This window comes from Eucyclogobius newberryi, unplaced genomic scaffold (assembly GCF_026437365.1).
Source record: "Eucyclogobius newberryi isolate DKJ021-1_F unplaced genomic scaffold, fEucNew1.0.hap1 SCAF_5, whole genome shotgun sequence".
NCBI classification, from domain to species: Eukaryota; Metazoa; Chordata; class Actinopteri; order Gobiiformes; family Gobiidae; genus Eucyclogobius; species Eucyclogobius newberryi.
In genome coordinates, this window is record NW_027316167.1 from 9,335,827 (window position 1) to 9,356,596 (window position 20,770).

At 39.9% G+C, this 20,770-nt stretch overlaps 1 protein-coding gene across 1 annotated transcript in view; it reads right to left on the minus strand.

Moving 5' to 3' along the window:
- The window catches only part of LOC140381576 (neural-cadherin), a 466,796-nt gene that overhangs the window by 297,696 nt on the left and 148,330 nt on the right, over window positions 1-20,770 (minus strand). The window contains exon 5 of the mRNA XM_072465639.1: window positions 6,360-6,471. Within this exon, the coding sequence (XP_072321740.1) occupies window positions 6,360-6,471 (112 nt within the window). The remainder of the gene's footprint in view (window positions 1-6,359; window positions 6,472-20,770) is intronic.

Below are 20,770 nucleotides of genomic sequence, written 5' to 3' on the forward strand. Positions count from 1 at the left end.
ATCCTGTACACCTTTAAATTGCCTCGACGCTTTCCGTGTTACAAAGAACAAGCCCAGACAAACCATAAGCACTAGGACAAGCAGCGAGTCATTATCCTAAACTTTCAAACTTCTCAGACAGAAGTTAAATGTACGCTTTTTTTGATCCAGAGTTTTGAAGTTGCTAACAATGGCCGAGATGAACTCATGTGCAGCAGTCACCCTGGAGGCGCTATAGGAGCACAGCGGGGTGAGACGTGTTCTCTCCTCGTGCACCTGTGGAGGGCGACCCGCTGTGCCGCCTACAGCCTCGCAGACTCATTTACCGCTCCCTCCGTCACCGCCGCTGCCAACAAATGTCAAGCAGAAAAAAGAGGAATGGAAGATAAAGATGTCAGGGAGGAAGAGGTTGCGAAAGACATTGTTAAGTCGGGTTTTACCAACACACCGTTAGATGTGAACTCGAAGGAGCGTCTCAGTGCGTGTTTGGATAATGATATAGAGATAATGATATAGAGGCAAAAGGATCAAGAGAAAAGTGCTAAAATGTGTATTTGAATGTGTTGGTTGGAGTTTAAGTATTTTTTTTTTTCTTTTTTTTACTATAAATGCTATACACAATATTAAAATTATGCATATTTTTAAAAAAACAACATTTGCAATATTATTATTTTAGGTTTATTGTGGCGAGGAGTGAAATTGTTGGAGTAAATCACATTATGTATTTGTTCTTTGTCTATAAAATGACTTGAAACAGGGAGAAAAATGCAAAATTAACTTGAATGAATGAATACTATGATCTACATTTTTGTTGCATTTATTAATATCTACACATCCAAACAATTAAAAAATTCAACAGTGAAAACAACTGTAATATGTTTTTTATTTAAAGGTGTTAAAAAACAAACTTCTGAATAATCTAATTACAGTATTTTCCGGACTATATAAGTATAAATATAAGCATAAGTCGCACCCCGGCCAAAACTATGAAAAAAGTACGGTAATGTGAATACTATGATCTACATTTTTGTTGCATTTATTAATATCTACATATACACAAAAGTGAAAACAATCGTGTATGACTGTAATATGTTTTCATTTAAAGGCGCTGTACCTGATTTAAAACAGGAAAAAACTACTTCTGATTATTCTAATTATTCACCGCAACGACTTTAGAAGCACTTTTCACAGCGTTCAGATGCCCCAACAGAGTTTAACGTCAAGGCTAACACTGCTAGCAAATATTAGCATTCTAACAGCGCACTTCCCGCTTTGCAGAGACTAAAACGCATTATAATTAGATCCTTACAACACACAGCAGCCTCATTTTGAACCTTAGAGCAGCTTTTACACTATATCTGTGCTGGGCCAAGACAGATTTTACTTTAATACATAAAAGAACAAGAAATTGGTACAGCTCCTTTTAAGTTGTGTTGCGCATATCATGATTTCAATGTTTTATGGTTGCGTTTTTTAAAGAAGACGCCGATGATATGCACTTATTAAATGTTACGCGGACAAATAAGATAACATTTTGCACTACACTGAATCCTCAGATCGTCCAGACATATTTTACAAAGTGTGGCGATGTTGGTAATGCTTCTAAACCCATTCAGTGCCCTTTGAGTCAAGCGAAAGCATCATCACTCAGGTAAATAAAAGAACCAAAGTGTGTTGGAGCTTTTACTGGCGAAATATCCCCATCAGTATGAACACCGCGGCACATTGATCTGCTGAAGCACACAAACTTTAAGTGAAAATCGCATCCCTGTGAGGCAACATAACTCAATTTATATTTCATCACCTTCGCAAAACATGCTATTTATTTATAGGAAACCTTCATCTGCAGGACTCTGAGTGTGAACATTCGATTTGTGTTATGTTGCCATCACTTAAAAAGACAAATTATTCACGGCTACGACTTTCGAAGCACTTTTCACAGCGTTCAGATGCCCCAGCAGAGTTTAACGTCAAGGCTAACACTGCTAGAAAACATTAGCATGCTAACGGCGCACTTCCCGCTTTGCAGAGACTAAAACGCTTTATAATTAGATCCGGACAACACACAGTAGCCTCATTTTGAACCCTAGAGCTGCTTTTACACTATATCTGTGCTGGGCCAAGACAGATTTGACTTTAATACATGCGTTCGCGGTGAAGTCATACATCCGGGAATTCCCCATAGCGGCCATTTTGAAAGGAGCACGCGATATACTAGCAACCACCACAACTGCATCCTTTTCTACAGCATAATGAGCTACGAATACTTTGATTCTTTAGACGATAACGGCAAACTAAGGTACACGACAAAGCTATGGTCTGTCAACAGAGCAATGTCCTTGACCAACGCAGGTTTTTGGCATTTTGGCCTTATATATCCTGGATATCGTATGTAGTAGACGTACTGTTGTGCCCCTTTCAAAATGGCGGACTCGGTTGCTACTGTACAAGTTCCCGGATGTGCGAACGCATGTATACATTAAAAATAACAAATGGGTACAGCTCCTTTTACATTGTGTAGCGCAGGAACATTTGATTTGTATGATGTTGTCGTTACGTAAAAAGACTGATCTGTAAACTGAACCCTGAAGCTTAACATCATTTAACTGGCAGTAGACCTGTTATAAAGACTTTAGAATGGTGCATTTGGAGCCTCCTTGCCTGATGGATTGGTTGCTTTGTGGCCGAAAGCTCATGGCTTTGAGACAGACTTGCACTTAAACATCCTCAACCAAGATAAATCACCAAGATGTGCTTTTATTTGACCCATCGCTCATTGCAGCTGCTGAGGAAAACCTGTCACGAGCAGTGGGCAACACAAGGACTTCTCTCCAACGCCAACCAAACAAAACTGGTTCTGGTTGAGTCGTCGAGAGAAGAGTTAGATGAAGTTAGTTTTGCCCGCTGACTTTTAAAGGTACATAGAATTGAACTATAATATAAGTAGTTCATCCTTTTGATATTGATCTAAAACTGCTTTAAAACAGAAAGAAAAGGTCCATGTTCTTCTGGTTAAAAACTGCAGAACTGTTTTGAACCATTTCACTGAAGCAGATGTTTTATTACGCGCCTTTATTTCGGTGGCTAGGTGGCATTTCAAAACCACTGAACCTGAAACTCGAGTGTTTTTCATTTTTCAAACAGTCCGACTAAGTACAGGGATGAGAGTGGGGATAGGGGGTAGGTGAAACCAGCAGAGGTGGGAGACTCATGGACCACAAAGACTTGACTTAGGACTTGAGCCTAAAGACTTGGAATGACTTTGGTTTCACAGGCTTTTTTTCTAAACGATCATGACTGTATACTTTAATTATACGGGGGAACAACTCCCTGAAAAACTGTCAGACCTTCACTCAAATGAAATACATTTGACTAAAGTTATCTCCCAGGCAGTGCAGACAAGCATCCCATGTTTAAACCTTTTTGTTATTTATGTTTTCTCTGACAAAGAGCGTTGACTCGACAATATCAGGGATCGATCAGTACAACTTTGACTAAACTAACGATGAGGAAACACTGCTGAGTAAAGTTGATTAAGCATAATTACGTCCCCTTTCAAAGTATCTAAAGTATGGCTGAGAACTAACCCAGTTGGTTCCATTCTGGGACAGTACGAGGGGAATAAATACATATAAATACATGTTTAAAGGGTTACAAGGTTCGATACTTGGATTGGATGATTCAATCTGGTTCAATTCGGTCCTAAAAGTGCTATAAAGATGAGTGCGTTATTACATTTTGTCTGTGTAATCCCTCAGCTGTCCAGATGTCTGATTTCTGTCAACTACATCGACATTTTAACGAGTGAATACGTTAAATTAGTAACAGATGATCCTTCTTGTAAACAACAAGTTTCAATGTAGTTAGCTCCTCCCTTCAGACAGATATAGAATCGCCAATGAACAGAATTCACAAAAATAGGAACTCGCTTTGGCGATACTGGAACTAGATCTGTGGGAATTGTGGTTCTGATGGTTGAGAGCTTTTCACAGGTTTAAGAGCTCTTCACTGGTTTAAGAGCACGCTGACACACAATTAACCAACAAAAACGGACAAAACAAAGAGCACCGAAACACCAGGAGACTCACCAGAACCCCGTCTGTCGAACTGAAGAAGCTACTTTGATGAGCGGCAAAACATCATCACTCTTAAATCTTTAATCCCGTTGACAGAATATATAATTTTTTACAATCATTAGGTGTTGTTAATCATTTAGGTTTTAAGTTGTCTGGGTTTTTTAGCTTGGTAGTGTTTGGTAGTGGCCGAGAAGGAGGGTCTAAAGACAAGGGACGCTGGGACATTGCCAAGTCCCTATGCACATTGTTTAAGCTGTTTAAGCTGTTGAATTGAATTGAACCTGGAGAAACTTAACGACTACAAACTACCGTATTTTCCGGACTATAAGTCGCACCGGACTATAAGTCGTACCAGCCAAAAAATGCATAATAGAGAAGAAAATACATATATAAGAGTATGAAATGCAGTTGCAAGTGTGAAAATAACAAATAATATCACATATAAGTCGCTCGAGAGTATAAGCATTTAAGTATAAATATAAGTATAAGTCACCAACTTATAGTCCCACCTGCTTTGTGCATTTAACTTGAGATTTTTACATATTTTTTTCGGGCAATGACATTCACAAGTTTAATAGACAGTGTGTGAGAACAGCTGTAACAACAACCCATCAACGCAAACGTCTAACACGCCTTTATATAACTCCTCACGCAACCTCACAATATCATATTTCCGTGTTCGACTCGACACTGATCTCTGCGCGTCTCGTTTCGTGCGTTTAACATGAAAATCCTGCACGTTCCGAACTGACAACGTGTTTATCTGCGAGAATATGATGTGATTAAACCGCACGTGATATTTAACGTCAGAGCTGCATTTACAGGTGTAGCCGACAATTACGAAATTATTTTGGAAATTTCCCGACGTTTTGAAGTCGACGGCCGATTCGAGGGCGTGCTATTTTCGGGAGGTATGGAAATTGCATCAGCGCTTCCGTGCGAGTTGCGTCGGTTTCCCCGCGTTACCGCTCGTTTGACAGATGCTGGAGATGAAGGCGTAGCCAAAACAGTTGCGATTACCATTTCCTCACATTAGAGACGAGAGGAAGGAAGAGATCTGAGCGTGGAATTGCGGTGAGAGTGTGAAGCAGTCGAATGATGTTGATTTCACAGGTACAAAGACTCATACCGGAGCCTCGTGTGTATTCAGTTTAATGTCATATCGGCTCAGCATGGTTTAAATATGTGTGTATATATATTTTAAGATGGTTGAAACCCCTATATTATAGCAAGAAAGGTAGAAAACCCGGTTGAAGCTGCGTGTGTGCAGCTTGTGCCTCCTCGTGCGTGTTTCCCTGAAAGTGATGAATAAATTACTGTGTTTTTGAGTTATTTTGCGGATTGCATTTTGTTTTCTGTTGTTCTATTTATTATGAGGGACACTACAGGTTAAGCTCTCTCTCGCGCTTCTTCCCCCCCGTCCAGTCCAGATTATGTGTAAAACTCATTTATTAATTGAATCAGAATCAGAAAAGGTTTATTGTCATTTAAACATAGGCTCTCGACGTTAAGGTGCAACTTAAAACAATTCATAATTTTATCCATAGATTCATGAAGGACATTTTCTCAGAATGCGTCCAGATCATACGGAAGGATTTATTATATTTATTTATTTGTAACTTTATTATATATTTATTTATTTTTTTGTTTCAGTAGGATTGCTTTTTTTAAGTTAAATTTTCCAACAAAATGAAGTAAGAATATAAACCTGTCTGTTTTACCAAGTTTAGTAAAACATTTATTATAAAAGTATTTGTTCTGTTTTTATTTTCCATTCAAGGTGCAACTTAAAATACTTAATAATAAAATAATGAATTAATTGTCTCCATAGCTTCATAAATTATATTTTCTCAGAATGCATGCAGATCATACACAAGGATTTGCTGACAAGTGTAATTTATTATCATTTTTAAACTTTTTTTTTTATTATTTTCAGTAAGATTGCTATTTTTTTAACATTTATTTCTCAACAAAATGAAGCAAGTATACAAACCTGTCTGTTTTACCAAGTTTAGGAAAATATAATTATAAAAGTATTTGTTTATTAATGATATTTTCTCAGAATGCATGCAGATCATACGCAAGGGTTTGTTAACAAGTGTAATTTATTCTCATTTTTTTTTTTTTTTTTTTTTTTTTTTACATTTATCTTTCAACAAAATGAAGTAGGAATACAAACCTGTCTGTTTTCCCCCAAGTTTAGACATAAAAGTATTTGTTCTGTTTTTAGTTTCTCTCCACATGTCTTTCCCAGTGCTTACAGCTGAGTGGGTTATGAGTGTGGCACTTTGTTTCAGACCTCACCTTGCAACAAAGACGTCGCCGTGGTTACCGTCTCGGGCACTCCATCTTTACTGTAAATGGACTGAAGGAACTCGGGCACGCAGTCGTTCTCATCCACAATCACCACCCGCACCTGAGGGACACAGAGCAGCAGGGACTTCAGAAAATACATACAGTACTATGACTTTTACAGTCTTTATTTGAAAAAAAAACTTTTAACTGAGGTTTCCAACAATTTCAAAAAATATATCACTAGCCTTAGACATTATGACTAATTAGATTTCATACATTATTGTGTTAAATATACTAAAATAGAATGAGGTAATTCAACTTGGCAACATATTTGTTTAGTTTTTTAAATGAAAAATACATTCACATAGGCAAAAACAACACAGTTACAGTTCTGCCTTTTGTCCCTTCCCGCTGCTGTCAGACTCTACGACAAACACTGTAAGCCCTGAACACGTGTAACTGTCATACCCATGTGCAATACTGACTTTAACCATGTGCAATAATGTCATACCCATGTGCAATACTGACTTTAACCATGTGCAATAATGTCATACCCATGTGCAATACTGACTTTAACCATGTGCAATATCGTCACTCTCATGTGCAATACTGACTTTAACCATGTGCAATAATGTCACTCTCATGTGCAATACTCAGACGCAACACTGTCATATTCATGTGCATAGAACTACTGTAAATTAGAGTGTTTACTTTACCACTATGATTAGTGTTATTTTGTCCTATGTTAGCTTATTTTTATACTTTTATTTCTATTGTATTTATTTTTATTTCTATTTTGTTTATTTTTTATTATTTTTCAATTTTATTTTTTAATTTTTTTCTCTATTCCCTATTAAGAATATGAGAGGTTCTGTACATAGGAGTTTTGTTTATAAGAGGTTTTTTTTTTCTATTAAGAGTGTTATCTGTTTCTTCTGTATCTACTATCTAATGTCCCCATGTGTGGACAAATAAAGGTTTGTCTTATCTTATCTTTCTGTCCAGTTCCATTTTTCAGCCTGATCCGGTCCATCTTTTGCTTCCTCTCTCGTTGCCCTGCTCTCCACAGCTGCCTTGCGTCCCCTGATCATCCCAGGGTCACACATGCTGCTCTGTTCATTCAGCCTGTGCTCGATTATTAACTAGTCAAGAGACAATTCATAACTGACCTTCTGCTTTTGTATTTTAAATCTGTTTCTGCATCACTCCCTGTTTCTGAGTTTCTTCCCCATCTGATTTTCTGTTTCGTTTAGAGATTATCCCATTTTTGGATGATATTTTAGTTTAATTTAGTTTAGCCAATAAATAGGTATTCAGAGTTTTTTACCTGCCTTCTTTGTCATTTTCAAGGCTTTCCTGTTTGAAGGAAACTTTCTGTTTTTAAGGCAAGGCAAGTTTATTTGTAGAGCACATTTCATACACAAGGCAATTCAAAGTGCTTCACAGCAGGAAAAATGCATTCAAATCACAAAGAAATTACAGAAACAGAAATACAATAAAATTAACTAAATTAAAAATTACCAATCCAACTGATTGTCTAAACTAATAAAATCACAAACAAAAGAGAAGAGTGCAAAGAAAAAATCATTTCAGTCATATGCGCAGCTAAACAAAACTGTTTTTAGCTTTAATTTGAACATTGTCAGAGTAGAAGCCTGTCTCACATCTTCAGGAAGACTGTTCCAGATTTTAGCTGCATAAAACTGAAATGCAGATTCCCCATGTTTAGTCCTGACTCTGGCACCAGCAGGAGGCCGGTCCATGTTTAGTCCTGACTCTGGCACCAGCAGGAGGCTGGTCCCTGAGGTCCTCAGAGTCCGAGATGGTTCATATGGCACTAACATATCCAAGATGTACTTTGGTGCTAGGCCATGGAGAGACTTGTACACAAGCAGAGCTGCTTTAAAGTCTCTTCTCTGAGCCACAGGGGGCCAGTGCAGAGACCTGAGAACAGGACTAATGTGATGGTACTTCCTGGTTCTAGTCAGGACCCGAGCAGCAGCGAGACTCTGGAGGTGACCGCTAACACTTTCTCTTTGTTTCTGTGGGCCAAAAACGATTATTTCAGTCTTGTCTGAGTTCAGCTGGAGAAAGTTGTTTTGCATCCACAAACTGATCTGTTGGATGCAGTGACAGAGTGAATCTACTGGTCCATAGTCACCTGCCAATAGTGAAACATAGATCTGAGTGTCGTCTGCATAATTGTGATAGGACACATTTTCACTGCGTATCAACTGACCTAACGGCAGCATGTAGAGGTTGAACAGAAGGGGACCCAGGACTGACCCTTGGGGCACTCCACAGGTCAGGGTCATGTGGTCTGAGACACAGCTACCAATTTCAACAAAGTACTTCCTGTCTTCCAGATAGGACCTTAACCAGTTTAGGGCAGTGCCAGTGATGCCCACCCAGTCCTCTAGTCTCTGTAAGAGGATCCCATGATCGACAGTGTCAAAAGCAGCACTCAGATCTAACAGAATTAAGACTGAGGCTTTGCCCGTGTCAGTGTTCAGGCGGATGTCATTTGTCACCTTGACAAGAGCAGTCTCAGTGCTGTGATGAGGTCTAAAACCTGACTGAAAAACATCAAATGAGTTGTTTATTAAGAGGAAATCTGTGAGCTGTTGGTAAACAACCTTTTCAAGGACTTTGCCCAAAAATAGCAGATTAGAGATGGGCCGGTAATGACTCAGTACTGCGGCATCAAGACTGCTCTTCTTTAGGAGAGGCTTTATGACCGCAGTTTTCAAAGACATTGGGAATGTTCCGTACCGTATTTTCCAGACTATAAGTTCCACCTTTTTTCATAGTTTTGGCCGCAGTGCGACTTATACTCATATATTATTTGTTATTTTCACACTTGCAAACGCATTTCATACTCCAGTGTGACTTATATATGTTTTTTTCTTCTCTAATTTTTAGTCCGGAAAATACGGTAAACAGAATTTATGTTTGGCTTATTCCTTGTGTTGTATTTGAGTTCAGGTTATCAATGTGATTAAAACAAATGTTCCCTTTGGGCTCTTCAGGCTAAATGCTTTATAAACGCATAATTACCTTTTTTTTTTATTCAAAATGCTCTTTTTTATGGACATATTACACAAATTTTGCAACATGACTCATGCAATAATAATTTGCTGTGAATGAACTTAACAAAAATCTAGAATTTAACTCCCACAATCAAAAAATGTAATACATACAACTGTTTTGTACAGTTGGAGGCAATAGGAGCAGCCTATTCCACTTAAAATGCCTTGAGTTTACACCTTGCACATTGCTTTTTATAAAATTCAATACATTTTGTGCATTCCACTTGAGTTTATTATTCGTGGGGTCATCTCTGTAACACGACCTCATTGCACAGCCTACAACCATTCACAAAAATACAATCGATGAGCAACGAACGGTTCAAACACCGCTTTTAAATTGAGCAACTGCCCATCTTTTCCTTTAGCGAATGATTCAGCTGCAGGCGCAATCGAACCCTTGCTTTTTTTTTAAACTAAAAGCGTGCACCGTAAAGGCTGAAGTGCTGCGCCGGGGTTGCCAGATAATCGGCCTTGGGAGTTAGCCACTGCTGAAATACCTCCACGCGTCACAGTGCATCAGTCATCAGTTTGTGCTGCCGACGTGTCCCGGAGATGAGTAAGAGAAATGCGAGGAGCGTTAATTGTGCCGTAATGTAGAGACGTTGTGCTGTACAGGAGACCGACATAACTCCAGCTCTGACGGAGAAATACAGGAGCGATAAAATGGTAGAGGCGTCAATCACGTTTTGAGTTTGTCCATTTATGATTTACTGATGTTTTTATGTTACAGTTCAAGAATGAATGTCAAATCCAGAAAATCCTCCGTCTTCCAATTATCTGTTTTTTGAGGACGGATCATCACACAATACACACATCCCATTATTGTACTGCTATATTACTATATTTCTTACAAAACAATCAATTTCAAACGTTATTCAAGCAAAAAAAATGGCAACAACCAATATGACCTTCTGTGACTGGCTTACTTAATGTTCAATCTATAAATAAGCCTTATTTTATAGATTGTGTTATGGATTTATACCTATATTTCTTTAATTCTGCATTATTTGACAGGAAACGTGGAAAGCAGTGACGGCAAATTGTCGGAATCACGAATAAATATAACTAATAATACGACTTAAACTATGCATGTTATTTTTAAATGTCAATTTAAAAGGGTAATTCTATTCCAACATAAAGGTGAGACATTTCTTTTGTAACGTAAATATGTGCAATAACTCAATAACACAATATAAGGGAACAATATCCGTCAGATGGAAAGAAAACAAAGTTACTGAGCAGATGGAGAGAATGGTCTATTCACTTGTATGTTCCGCACTTTTCTATTAAATTTCCTTCTTACATTATTGTAAACTTTGCTCCATTCTCACAGACAGAATTGAAAGTTATTCTTTGATATTCTGAACAAAAGAGTCATTATCTCAAAGGTGAACTATGCCACTTTTCTGCTGGATGGTATTTACGAGCAAGGTTAATGGAACTGCGCCTCTCTGGGGACAAGCAGGTGGCGGACCAACCCTCCAAAACATGCAAATACGTTATAATGATGCTAAAAATAACTTGCTTTTAGGTTTGGTTCACATCTTTTTGTGTTTTCTCAAACCGCTTGTTAAAGCAGGGAAGCTGAAGGGTTTTTGTTTCTTGTTTTGAACATTTTCGATATGACGACTGAACCCGATACAAGTCTCATTCCCATTAACATAAGTTAACGTGATTCCGCTTTGCAGACAAGACTAAAGGAAACATAAATATGAATATTTCATTGCGTTTCCTCAGACCGCCACAGTTAAACTTGTCCAATCTGAAATAACTGTACGAGCCTGTGCAAGTACAAAGCCTGTGCACATTCTAAATCTGGGATTATTACTTCCAAAAGCATCCAAAATTGGTTTCCTTTTGGTTCAGAGTCCATTTCATCTGTGACTAACCCAAATTAACCCAATCCCAACCCCAAGAGAGAGAGTTTCCATCCCTCACCTCATCCCAGCCAGAACCTGACCTGATTCTGGGGCATTATTCCACATCTTACAGCGGTGGCTGCTGCAATGAGCTCCTTCTCAGCAGCTCAGTGTGGAATGCAACGTCGTGCACATTTCCCGTGCCCCGAGCGAACAAACGGGAGTGAGCAGAAATTATTATTTTTTTTTTTTGGTATGCTCCTCCGTGTGCTCGCAGTATGTGTGCCAGAAATGTTGAAACACACCGCCTCCGTTACATTAGGGACGTGGGCACAAACGCAGCGTCTTCAAACCCGCGCAGATGTTGACTTTCAGCATTCGGGAGAAATAAGTGCAGAGACTGTACGGCTGGCAAGAGAACCACTCTAACCCCGGACCCATTTTCAGCGCCGAATAAACACGGCAGAACACACCAGCGGAGTGTAAATACCAGCGGCATTAAGTCCGGCGAGGTAAGATGAAATTCTGTAATACCACTTAATCCTTTTGCAAAGATCAACCTCGATGCATTGCACAACAAATAAAAACGGACCATGTCAACTCCCCAAGGTGATTTGTGTGTTCTTTTCCAGCGGCTTTCAATAAATCTGAGCGCCTGCCTCTTTTGAATGCGCGCTGACAGCAAATATTACAGCTCAGCGAGGGATATTAAGTTACAGTATTTCTGCAAGTGGACAGACGTTGCTTTTGAGGGGGTTTTTGGGCACACATAATGGGCCCCCACATTTTTTTTGCCATTTGCTTTCTCCCTGAACAGGCACTGAGTCGAAAGTTAACGCTTCCATTCGTAACTGAACGAGCGAAACATTCATAGAGATGCCTCCAGGCGAAATACGTTTAGTAATTAGCATCTGAAAATCTCCATTGATTGCAAACAGAACATTTAAAGAGATGTGACAACACTATTGCTAGCTCTATACAGGAGTTTCAGAAGGTTGAGAAATGAGGACTTTTTGTATTGATACATCATTTAAAGTAGAATTTAAACTAATGGGAATAAGTCCTCAAACTCTTGCATAAGAGGATGCTCAAACCCATAGTTCACATTCAGTGTATCATTATCTATTAGTTCCACAACATGTCATATTAATTGTATGGCTGACAGCTTTTTAAACTGACACAGAATTGTTGTTGGAAAATGTGAATAGTTGACCAACTATTGTGAAAATACATACAAAAATTCAAATAAAATACATTTCAAAAAAACTTAAATTTCAGCTGACTTGTATTTCATATGCCCAATAATTAGATATGAACCATAAACCAGGTCAAAAACAATCCAGTGGTATGTATATGAGGTATATTTTGTTAAGTAACTCAGCAATTCAAATACCGGGTCTCATAGAACAGTTCTATTTCGATCCCACTTCACATTATAATTAGTCTTAATGGACCAAAAATCATACATTCTTCTGCTTTATTAGACAGGAAAGGACAGAGTGAAATGGGGATGAGAGAGAAGGGAGGACATGCATTCGAACTCACGACGGCTGCATCGAGACGTACGCTTTGCCTCAACCACTGGGCAGCACTCAATCATAACTTATTTATCATTGTTTTAAAGAGTATCAACTTAACTGATTAACATCATGTCCAGAACAGAATACAGTACACACAAAAATAACCAACTTAAATACTTTGGATACTTTACAAATGTCATTCAGATAAAGGATAAATAATTCTGGCCCCAAAACAAAGCCCTGTTGGACTCCACAAGATTTTTTTATGTGACACAGTTCCATTAACGTCTCCATTTTGAAGTCTGTTATTTGGGTAGCTTTTTAACCCTCTGACCCCGTCACAATCACGCTTCAGTAAAAAAGTAAATCAATGCTTTTTGTAGATCCATAAATATGCCGATTGTCTTTTCCTTACCACAGCTGATGTTACATTCTCTGTCAAATCCATTACAGCCAAAGTTGTCGATCTGTTGCTACGGAACCCATTTTGTTGATCACATAATTCTGTATTTTTCGATAAAGCTATCCAGTCGCTCAACAAACAATTCCTCCAGTATTATTGAAAATTGATATAATGGCATTGGCCTGGAGGTGGTCAATAATTGCTTTTCACCACTTTTATAGATTAAAGCTGCCCAAAGTGCTCCCATTTTTCTCTACAAATGTTTTCCGAGTCAAAGGCTTAAGTACACGATGTTTCACCTCCTTAATCAACGGCAAATTAACACTATTACGATTTGTAGATGTTTTATTTTTACATTTTCTACCTCTAACAAATCACTCGCGCACACTGCCCCGAGGAACATGTCATTTTGATAAAAGTCAATGCCAAACATTCTGTCTCCAAAGTGGTACTTTTCCATCCGGTTAAACATGTAGAGATACCTGTTCTAGTAAAAGGTATTCGCTATCAAACTATACTTCGGTAGAGGACTTATACTTTTGTACTTGTACTTTCCACCACCTGAACAAATCTGCAATCTGAAAGTGAGCAAATTCCTCCTATACATTAATTATTGATCATATTTACTACATTATTTGCAATCAATATAATGAAATAATTGCACAATTGTCATTATCCCGTCCCATAAGCGTCTGTACTATACTTATACTGCACATACTGTATAAAGTAAAGCATATCAATGACACTGAGCGGCACAAACTTGTCTATTCCGGGAAATATGGAAAGTGTCTTAAAGCGAGAGTTTGAGTGTGAAAACGTGCACGGCGACACGCGCACAATCGGGAGCCAGCCGGGGGGAGGTCTCTGCGGTCTCGGCGGTCTCGGAGGTCTCGGGCTGGTTAGGTAACTAATGGCGCCGATGAGCTATCAGTTCAGGAGGGGAGGAAACTTGGAAACTACCTGCAAATGAAAGTCCCGCTCACTGACTCCAGTCCGCGTGATTACACCCGGCCGGTTCGCCGCTCGGGCGGACGGAGATGGATGGGAGAAAAGCGGAAGGATTCAGAAGTAAAAACTGATAAGTGATGGGGAAAATGGTATTCCTTTTGCAATAGAAGCGTTTAAAGGCACGGCACGCTTCGCCGGCGCTGCGTGTGTAGAGTGAGCAAAGATCCCAGCCGGATTCATGCTGGCTTTTGAATTTTTTTGGAACGATTGCAAATATTCTTCTGTATTGCCCGGGTAACTGAACGTCTTCAATAAAGTAAAGCTTTAGGGAAACGGACAGGAGAAGGAGGAAACGTCTTTTTCGATCGTTTGTTGACCAATCAATGAATGCTTTTTATTATGTGACCAGAAACTTGTCGTTCTGGTTCAAGATATTTATAAATTGATAACATTTTGATGGAACAGACAATGGTGAGTGAAATGAAAGATATTGGTTCCGAAACAGTTTTTCTGTTACTGTCGACAAAGAGAAAACGTGATAGAAGGAGTCAATTTCTTCCTTGATAATTCCGTCCTTCATTTGGATCGTCGTGTAGTTCTAAACATGCATCATTCACACATTATTCATGAATGATAAATTAAGTATATTGTTCATAACTGCTGGATTAGGGTTAGGGTTTGGGTTAGGGTTAGGAGTTAGGGTTAGGGTTAGGGTTAGGAGTAAGGGTTAGGGTTACTCTCTCGGACCGGCCTCTCAGTACTTTTCCACAGAAGTCTTCGTTATCAGTCGGGTTCCTAATATGGTCTTGTTGTGTTCAGAAAACCGGTGGAGACTGAAGAAAAAGTGTTTCTCTTCCAAGACGGGTGCACAGGGAGTACACGGAGAACGAGTTTGGGTTCACGGGAAAAGAGCAGTGAAAGAAGCAAGAATGTGTATAAAAAAACATATATAAGTCGTACTGGAGTATGAAATGCAGTTGCAAGTGTGAAAATAACAAATAATATCACATAAGTTGCTCCAGAGTATAAGTATACAAGTATATAAGTAGAAATATAAGTATAAGTTGCACCCCGGCCAAAACCATGAAAAAGGGTGCGACTTATAGTCCGGAAAATACGGTATATATTTGCAGTGTGCGTGTGTGAAGCCACTATTACAATATTAAAGGTTTATAAATGCATTACAATAGTGAAAGTTTATTCATGACAACATAACTATGGTGAACCAATCATGCCATATCATATCATATTTAAAAAAAAGATAAAGAAAAATATTAAAGCATTGGGACAAAATAAAATCATTGAGTAATAAGGACACAGGTACATTGCCAAGTCCCTATGAACTTTGTTTAATCTGTTTTTCACTGTCGGGCCCCAAGGAAACTTCTGTTGTGATTATGGGCGTTACAAGAATAAATTGAATTGAAATGAAACTGAATAATTTAAAATAATGCTTTAGGTTTAAGTAGATAATGCATTGGTCCAAAGCAAAATGGCGCATTGCAACAATTCAATGAACAACACGGACATTACAAATACAACTCTCTTTTCGGTGGATAGTGGTGTTTGCTCGCCCAGGTGAGCGGTGAAACTGCCCCGGACGGCTCCGAAATGATAGCTTTATAATGCATTATTTATAGTTGTGTGTACGGCGATAGGTACTGTAAGTTCTTATTGAACACATAGATCTTTGTAGCTGGAGTGTCGCGGGACTCAGATGTCGTTCCATTTGTGCTTTGTCTGCGCCGTACTTAATACGAGCTGGACAACTGCAGGGACGCCAGAGCTGTCCGGGCGTTACAGGGCAAAAAAGTCAAAACATATATATATATTAAATGACTTTTTCTATGACTTTTTTCCAAAAGGTGTAGCAAAATATTACAATATAGGTATGGATTGAGTAATGTGTAGACTGAAGAAGTGCACTATAATATAAACCTGTTGTTAGAGTGTTTTGCCACCGACCCAAAGGTTAAATTCCAGTTCTGACCAGTGTGTGCTCGTGTTTGTGTGGCGTGTGCATTTGTCAATCTACCCCAGGGCGGCTGTGGCTATAAAAAGCGGCTCACAAATTCAGTTGGAATGACTTAAGTCCATATGGGCGTTCAAAATGTGTCATAAAAATCCAATGCATATTAAAATGTGCTGTGGTTGTAGTTTTTCCCCCATACATCACGCTATATGTGTTGAACAACTAAAATAGCACAATCTATTTTAATATTCTCATTAAGCTCAAAATTTATGTTGTACTGTGTCTGTTTTTTGATGAAATAACTAAAAATACTGAACTATTTGCCAGAATAAAGACAATTCATTATTAATAAACCAAATCAAAGACAATTGGCGACTATGCAACAGAATACGATTGCCAGGAGAATGACATTGATGTGGCTATACATCTTTTATGATATTAAATGTTTCAACTGTAATTTGATCCGCGCCTTCATCCATGATTAAAGACAGAGGCTACACTGTACAAAGTGCAGCGCTGTATGCTCTCTACACCGCTTACAGCTCCGAAATGAAAACACTGAGTTGCGTTCCCTTTGAAAATCAACAAACCAGATGCTGCGCTGATCAAAACAGAGTGGATTACACACAACATATTATACATTTTTGCTTCCCATAAACAAGTGATTTGTTTGGTTTGTTACGTTCTATTTGCTTTCTTCAATAATCTACATTTTCAAAATAATATGTATAATACACTCAAAATAAAGCAATTGAAAACTTAATATAAAAATGTGCAGAGGCAGACGAGGGGCCTGACATTGAGTAACTTGTGAAAATTATGCTCCAAATCTCAGTGGGATTGTCCTGGTTAAATAAAAAAGAATACACCATTTATGGAGAATGTTCTAACACCACTCCACATCCCATAATACAACCAAAATGAAGACAATTGTTTGCAACCTTACAGACCTCGTCTTTGCACAATTTGGGACACTGGTCTGATTTGGCACATCCTAATTACCGTATTTTCCGGATTCTAAGTTTCATAGTTTGGCCGGGGGTCGACTTATACTCCAGAGCGACTTATATGTGATATTATTTGTTATTTTCACATGACAACCACAAGAGGGCGCTCTAGACTCTAAATGACGCAGAAGAAGAATCAGCACTTCCTCTTCCTCTGGAGTTTGTGGAGTTGTTTAGAAGTGACACAGAGGAAGAAGAATTCAATGGATTTAGTGATTTGGGGTAAAACTGATGCTTTGGTAAACTTGTTAGCATGTTCTTTATGCTATAGTTATCTGAATAACTGTTCATATGTTACGTTAACATACCAGACACTTACCACAGTTCTGTCTGTGCCTCATGTAGCTGAAGGTGTTAGCGTTAGCATACGTACACCTATTCACCATGTTCTCTCATCTGTTATTTTAAACTACATTTCAAGATTAAATGTCTGTTCTTGGTCTTGGATTTCATCAAATACATTTCAACAAAAAATACGACTTATACTCCATTGCGACTTATATGTTTTTTTCTTCTATATTATGCATTTTTTGGGCTGGTGCGACTTATACTCCATAGCAATTTATCATCCGGAAAGTACGGTATACATGTTTGTTTTCATTATTTGTCTTGTGGCCTCAAATAGTGCTCAGTTGTGACGTAGTTATGTCAACATTTTACTATTTCAAAGAGTGTAATCCAAGAAAGTGACTATGAACCCATAATCGATCCAGAAAACATTCATATTTCAAGAGTAAATCTTATTGAAACAAATCCCAAAAATCAGGTTTGTCCCACGTATGGTCACCAACAACTTCAGCCCTTTCTCCGACGTATGTGGTCCGTCTGAAACACCGCGCCACAAAATGTCATAAGCTGCAGCTACTTTCAAGTAAATAAATTCAGCCTTTACGCCTTTGCACATTCACCAGCGGGGGAGGATTTGTGAAAACGTAACGGACAATAACGCGCAAATGTCAGACCTTTATTCGTAACAGCCGCGGGAACTGTTCGGTTGTTGTCAGCAGCTGGAACTGTATCGCTGCATTGTTGGAACTAAGGTCACCATCATCATCTTACTTAGATTAGCAGTTCAGCATTAGCAACCCAAATATAGAACGCAAAAGTCCCTAATGAATTATCAATTTGAACAAAAGGAAAGGAGGTAGTTATTTAAAACCAAACATTAAGGGACACAATCTCCTGCTCCTCCCGCTTGAAGCACATATGGTGTTGTTGTTTCCCTTCGGTCGCCCATTAGCCTCTATATTAATCCACGGTGAAGTAATGGCCGATGCAGAGTTCCTGTACACGGCCCGGCGCGGAGGCAAATACAGGGGGCGTAGAATCATCCAGGCCTCATCTGTAATAGCTTCCTCTGTCAACAATAACAGCGGACGGAAAACTGTTTTTAATCAAGCGCAGAGTTTGACGGTATAAGAAATAATGTGGACGCAATAACGGCGGCGGCGACAAGTTTGCAGTGGGATTTACGCCGCGCTAAAACTGGAGACGGCTTCCAGTATTACAGACAGAATATAGAGTAGCTTGATATTATCTTTATACATTGCATATGAATAGGTTTATGATTGTTTTTTTTCCCTGTAATGATTGGTATATGTTTGCACTTGGTGGTGCGTGGGACAAACTAATAGGATAAATTGATGGAAATGTTTATTACAGCTGCTACTTTACATTCATAAATATAATGCAAATGGCTTTTAGTATTCATTTTATGATCGTAAACTGCCGGTTCATATGGATGGGCAACACCACAATCGATGGATATAATACAAGTACTCAATTCAATATTTATTTTATTATTAGACATAGATTTATTTATTTCAATAAATATATGTATAAATAAGGGTTTCAAAAAGCTTGTAAAGGACAAACGGAACACCTGACACGGATGGATATTACTGAAATACTACTGCTACTACAACTAAAATACTACTGCTACTACAACTAAAATACTACTGCTACTACAACTAAAATACGACTGCTACTACAACTAAAATACTACAGGTTTGTTTCTTGTGTTGACAGAGAAGTCGTTGAATTTATGGGTGTTGTTGTGGAAAGAGCCAGTAATGACAGAGATATGAACCATAAACCAGGTCAACAAATCTGCAATCTGACACTTACTAGACTGTTCACGCACCGCCACGAGCCGCACGCGGCGCCGCTTCTCCTCCGCTGCACCGGCGTTTCCACGCCCGAACACCGGCTCCGCGCTCCCGCATCCGCCGCCCCGGAGGTCTGTACCTGGGCGAAGGTGTGGCCCCAGCCTGCCACAGGAGCAGACACGGAGAGCGGGGCACCGGCTCCACCCGGAGAAAAGCAGCCCCATACAACCAAGGTACAGCCCCGTTTCTCTGCTTGCGATCTGGTCACAAAACTGGACTCAAATGCGTCTTGATTGGGCTAGAGCAACGCCGGCGTCTGGTATGTGGACTGCCGCTTCTGTCCCAACGTCTTTGTTTTGTTAGTCGTTTCCATTGTTTTGTTTTGTTCCCGCGTCTCTGTGTTGTCTTCTGTCTACATCCCTGTTCCTTAACTTCATCGGACATTACTGCACCGTCCATCGCTCATCTCCTCCCTCACTCCTGGACTATCTACTGCCCTAGCCGCCAGCTAACAGCTGGCTTAACACCTGCTGAAGTCCGTCATGGTATCGCGGGGCCTCCCTGCCATGCAGACAAGGTCTGGGGCAAACAACACCACTCACTCCACCAGCTTCAACACCCGGTCCACTGCTGCTTTTTCACAACTCTCTGCCCACCATCTTCTAGTTAACCAGCCTCTAGCCACCGCCAACATACTAACTGGATTACTCTCATCTGCTGCTACGTTCCATCTCCTCCTCGGACTATCACTCCCGCGCCTCCAGGCCACCGCTCCACCAACTTCTCGCCTACTCACCTACACCGCTGCTGACCTTCACCTCCTCAACCATAATCACCGTCTCCCAGCTGCTGCTGCCTCTGCAGCTAGCTCAGCTGGGATCCTTCGCCGGCCCCGCTACATCCACAGGGGCTCTGGTCTCTCCCATAACCAACACTCCAACGACGGCTCACCTATCCCCTCACTCTGGACTAGTTTTCGCCCCCCCGTCACCCCCACCTGCCGCACTGCCAACCTCAGCAACCTCCGCCCCCCCACCCCTGCGCCCCCATCCATCTCCGCGCCCCCATCCATCTCCCTTGCACTGCTGAACTGCCGCTCCCTCTCCAACAAATCACCTGTTATATCTGAACTGCTACTGGACAATAACATTGACCTGCTTCTCCTCTGTGAAACATGGCAACAGCCCCTGGACTTCTATGCTCTCAACCAAGCCACTCCCTCCAACTACACTTACACTGCCAAACCCCGCCTCTCCGGGCGTGGGGGAGGTCTTGCTGTTATTCATAAAAAATCTACATCCATCACTGAACTGAACCTCAACCTTCCATCCATCTCATCATTTGAATACCTCGCCTTCTCCCTCCCCAACTCTATCACCGCTATCCTGATCTATCGTCCCCCAAAGCCCCACCCCTCTTTCCTCACTGAATTGTCTGAACTCCTCACCATCGCATCCTCTCTCTCTGCCCGCCTCCTACTCACTGGTGACTTCAACATCCACATTGACTGCCCC